The following is a 5,482-nucleotide window of genomic DNA, read 5'->3' on the forward strand; positions in this document are numbered from 1 at the left end:
GGCGGGAGATAAGTTACCTTATGTGAGACGAATAAAATACTGTATAATCGATATAGGAGTCATTTTCTGTAGTCAACAGTCACGCAATACTTTGTCATGTTTACGAAACTGGGCACGAGGCTACGAATTGCGTTTTAACATACGGCTCGCAATTTTTCTTATAATATTTCGTCGATAAAGGGTTGTATTTACAACGATAGGAATTTAAATCAATTAGTTTAACAATGAAAATTACGATTCTATTATAACTATACATTGCAACTTAGTACCTTTACTGCCTTCTTGTTTATACATTTTCAGTTTGTCGAGTGTTGTGAGAATTACACAGTGGCGGATTTGTCCTAGGGCGGCCAGATTTTAGAGGCGGCCAGTCGTGACAAAAAATTCACTGATTATAACAAGAAATAACTCAAAGTACCTAAATATTAGGTTCACGCACATTATGGTGGGTCGCACTGCACCGCATCGTATAACAATATTCTTCCTAAATCGGTTTCGTCCATTTTACATATAAAATATAGATACGTTACATATCTGTATTTTGTAATGTATAATCACTACATACATCACTACCGCGTCTGTCTGTCTGTCTGATCGTGATAAACTCAAAAACTACTCAACGGATTTTCTTACGGTTTCCACCAATAGATAGTGATTCATGAGAAAGGTTTAGTTATATAATTTATTTAGGTTTTGTGTAATTTGGCTGAAATAGGACGATAAATGTTGAAGATGTCGGAAAAAATCATGCTATCATGCATGCAAAATCAAACATTTCTGAATCGATTTCGATAAAAGTTGGCAATTCATTATGTAGTCACCAGTATATGATGAGTGCTGAGTAAAGGCCTGCTGGTACTGACTACATGGCCCTTGAGGGGTCGCCTAGGGCGGCCAAGATTGCAAATCCGCCACTGGAATTACAGTACACAAATACCACATAACATCGCCTTAAGGTGAAAACCTCGATAAGGCATTTTTTACACATCGCACTTGACAACTAACATAGTATTATCACAAAAAATTGCGTTATATTTATTCTATTTTATATCAAAATTGCGTTGTATTAATAATTTATCTCCAAAATTTCGTCATATATGCCATTTGTATACAATTTCATTTCACAGTGACAGGACACACTGTCGCTTTGAAATTAAATAGGTAATATTAATATAACTGAAAACAATTTTGAGATAATACTACGTTGTCAAGTGCGGCAAGTAACTACATTTTGTTAAAGTAAACCTTATTTAAGTATGTATTTTATTACAATAATTTAGCATCCAAGAGACAATTTAACTAATTTAATTGCTAACATAGTAATTTTTGTCACTTTTTATTGTGTTAACACTAGTTTTTCCGCACACGTTTTTCTCGGCACTAAAATTGTATAGTCCAGTTTTTATTTATTACGGACTATTGAGGCTCTTGATATGTATACTGGGATAATAAACATCGCCATTTTCCTACTCTGTATTAACTCCACTGCTGGCAACGATCCCAAAAGGGCATTAAGTGGCGTAGGAATATTTTCTTGCAAATTAAATGTTTTGTTTGTACCCTTTTTGACGCCATCTTGCTATTGCTACTCGACTGATGAACTGACAGACGTTGCGTTCTTGTCATTTTCTTTTAGCTGATTATAGGGGTCATTGGATCACGATGTCGATTCCCGGTAGGACCAATTTGGGAAATAATTTTTTACTAAATTTGTTCTTTTCTGGGTATTCTGGGTAGTTGCCCCGGAGTGAATTCCGTTACTCTGGCACTCCCTAGTTTGAGACCAGGTGGTCGGTTGTCTGGCACATTATTTTTTTATGGTATGATAACAGTGAAATGTAGTTATTATTCTAATTGTAGTAATGGCTACACACTTTTGCAAATGTGGGGACTATACGAGTAGTTGAATATAGTAAACCTAAAAATGTGATGCTTTTGTATACAAGTCGATTGTCTCAATTTGATGAAACACAAATTTTATTAAACTTTGTATGAAAATTATTTTTAAGCAACACGGCACATTTTTATTATTTTATTTTATTATTTAATATGTGTAAGGTAATTGTGTTTGTAATTTGATATGTTAGCATGGTTGAAATGTTTGGTGCTAGCATTATTTTTGTGTTCATTAAATTTCTTGATGCGAGGACTGGTATGCATATGCTGCAGACGATTGATATTATTACTATAAAAATAACTGTTTTTTATGGAATAATCAATGTGTGTTAAGTTTAAAAAAAACCTACTTAAACAAGTTTAGCAATTTCAAAATGTAGTAAGGCCTAAAACCTTTTGAACATGTTATAACAATGTACAGGGCGCCTTATTGTGTTGCCACTTTCTTGTATCAATATTTTGACACAGTGTTATGTGTCTATGTAAAACGCTGACTACATTACCCGATTTAAAGGGACCCTTAGGGGGGTGTCATACGAGATAGAGAGTTAGGGACTCTATTTGGACGACTTATATAAGTTAAAAAGATCGGCGCCCAAAATAAGGGCCACATCCACACTTGACGCAAGGCCCTTGAAATCAGATACTGTAATAAGCGTTTGAGAAAGCGATTTTGTATTATTGAATGAAAAAAACCGATATTATGTTGCTGAATTCTCGTAACTACAGCGTTACAATAAAATCTACATTGATGTTGTATGTTTACATTCTATGGTTATGTCATATATTCGGTCTGTATTTTATTTTAACTTTATTATAAATTTGTCTTAAAATTACAAGGTTAAAAGCCGCCTTTTCTATCAAAGCATTGAAAAGATTCTTCTTTTCTGTATATTTATAATTTGAAGAGCATGTATGGTAGAACCTTTGCCTACAAAAGAAAAAATGTATAATTATATAATTTTTTGTCTATTAATTAGAATTACGTCACGGTATTTATTATTCAAGTGTAATTTTTTTGAAAAAAAAAATCAACAATGAGAATTAGTGTAACAAACTATTTGAACAATTGAAAAACCGGGTTTCAGTCGTCTGTAGCTCGCCCATTGGAGCGAATGTATAAAGTATTTTGATATTATTTATGTTGATGTTGTACATAGTTATACAAACTATCATATCGGTTAAGTAGGCTAAAAAAGAATACAAAATAAATACACGGTTGAAGAAATTAATTTGTTTTATTTAATAAAAAAAACAGTCTCCATTTTTATTTGCGTAAATATAATCTAAAAAGTAAATCACATTATAAGTCTCGATTTTTTTGCAAATTAATTTGAAAATTATTTTAAATTGTCAATTTAATATTACTTACATTTAAATAAAATCGAATTTTAAAAACGAAAATAATTTTTTATTTAGATATAACTAGTAAATGCGTCTAAAATATGGTGGATATTTAGGAAATCACCATACTTCTAGACGCGGAATCAGTTTGAGACGATGAAAAAACCTTTCGGACTGTTGGTTCCACCAGTGAGTCCAAAGGACAACAACTTATGTCCATGCAATAAGAGCCAAAAGGACGTGCGTTTCGCTTCAGCTTGTTGACTATCTTGTACTGTACACAGTTTTGTCTATAGTTTGCAAGATTCACTGCTGTGCACCGGGCGCAACAACTAATGTTAAATAGAATATATATATTAAACATTTAATAACATGACAAGAATCTATATTAATAGTTTCAACAATGCTTGTCTACGTCATAAAATTTTCGCATTACACCTTAACATCATAGTTAACTTGTTCAAAAATCAGACTCATAATAATTACAAAAACTTACTATATGTATATTTGTGACTTAGTCTTCTACACTCCCCTATTATTTTATAATATAAGGTGCTAACTAATTAGGTACGGATATAGGTACAATAATTTTTAGTAATTCCGAAATTTAAGAAGCCACTGATTTATTTGAAGTTAGGTAAATTATCATTATCGTCAACCCGTTCTAGTGCAAGGTACAGCTTCCAAAGAAGGTTTGTCTTCCAAGCCGGCCCATTGGGGACATCACACCTGAACTTGTGAACCTTTTTCGACGAGCAGGTTTCATCAAGATATCTTCTTTCGCCTTTAATTAGAGGTATTGCTATTAACACAAACGTATGTACGTACCTTACAAATTAAAGTCATAGGTATAGTCGACGTCCTAAGATGCCTGACCCCTTAATCCGACCTTTTGATTCCGAGTAGATCATTGAGATGAAAGATGTTCAACAAACGTAACCCTAACCTGTGAGCCCTAAGTTCAATTTGATACGACTTCCTTATTGTAACATTAGTGAATGACGTTTTAAGAAACTTTACGTGAATCTCATTTTTAATCACATTACAAAAATACAAATATCATTCAAAAAAATGGTTAAGAAGGCTCTCAGAACCACAAGGTCGGCTAAGGCGTCAGGTACCGACTGCACATGCTGCCACAGGGACTCGATTGAGACGCATCGGTTTTCCCACTAGACTACCATCGCTTAGGTAAATATTTACCTGCTTATTGCGATTTCTGGTATCGAGGTAAGTCATTTACTCTAAAAGTGTCGAATCCGTACCTATTTTGTTAGCATCCTGTATACATTATGTAGCAACTCCATTAGATTATTTCAAATCCGGTGTGCTGCTTCCCAAATACGTTTTTAAATCTGTAACAGTAGATCTGATAAGCTTGGCAGGAATCGTGAGCTTGTTCAGACGTTGGTACGCCGCGTAGCGGTGGCACCCGCCGAAACTGTAGTAGTAATTGCCACCCTCTGTGCCCTTGATCCAGAGGATGTCTATTGGTGGGACATAATCTGATTCTTCTTCTTTCTGAAATCATTGCAATTAAATACTATTTAGTCTCTGATGTCGCTCCTGTCATATCAATGAAATTGGGCTCTAGTGAAAAACACACGAGCGAAAGATCTTAACAAAAGAGAGAGCTACTTCTACGAGGCACCAATAAAATAAATAGATAAAATAAATAGAAGCGTATTTTAGTAATCGTAGCATAATTAACTTTGTGTTTTTAGATTTTCGTAATTGTTACACATTGGAAATGAAACTTCGGACCTAAGTCGCCGCCATACACACAGTCAGCGTGATCATGGAAACTGTAAAGGGTCCTTGGTTTGTTGTTTGTGTAACATACAAACTAGAGACAAGACAAAAAACAGGTCGCGCGTCTTGCGGAGAATTCTCGCGCAGTCTTTGGAATTGCCTCAGCTACAGCATCGTATCTAGTTTGTACGTAATACAATTGACATAAAGTTCATAATGCTATGTTACAATTTCGTTAAAAAAATTCGCTGCCAATCCTTTTTATGCAAAGTGCGCTAGCGCGGAAAGCCGCTATCACCTTGGTGTTGCCAATTAGTGCTGAAAAACATATCAGACTATAACATAAGAGAATAAAAACCCCCTGCCATGGACTATTAACTCACTTGAGCCTTAGAATAATAACGCATAGAATGATAGTTTCACATCAAACGAACTGTCACAAATGAGGCAAAAATCAAATTCATGTAGGCTAGTTTTAGTAGTAGGTTAA

General features: G+C 34.3%; 1 protein-coding gene across 2 annotated transcripts in view; it reads right to left on the reverse strand.

Annotated features, from left to right (window-relative positions):
- Positions 1–3,211: 3,211 nt before the first annotated feature.
- LOC113232815 (sulfiredoxin-1) overlaps positions 3,212–5,482 on the reverse strand; it is a 3,948-nt gene continuing 1,677 nt past the window's right edge. Inside the window, exons 2-3 of one of the 2 annotated variants that reach the window (XM_026467638.1) lie at positions 4,506–4,761; positions 3,212–4,024 (exon numbers count right to left, since the gene is read on the reverse strand). In XM_026467638.1, coding sequence (XP_026323423.1) covers positions 4,552–4,761 — 210 coding nt within the window. In that variant the 3' untranslated portion in view covers positions 3,212–4,024; positions 4,506–4,551. The other variant, XM_026467637.1, reaches the window with a different exon arrangement.

The sequence above is a fragment of the Hyposmocoma kahamanoa genome, unplaced genomic scaffold (genome assembly GCF_003589595.1).
Source record: "Hyposmocoma kahamanoa isolate Upper Pololo Valley unplaced genomic scaffold, ASM358959v1 78, whole genome shotgun sequence".
NCBI lineage: Eukaryota > Metazoa > Arthropoda > Insecta > Lepidoptera > Cosmopterigidae > Hyposmocoma > Hyposmocoma kahamanoa.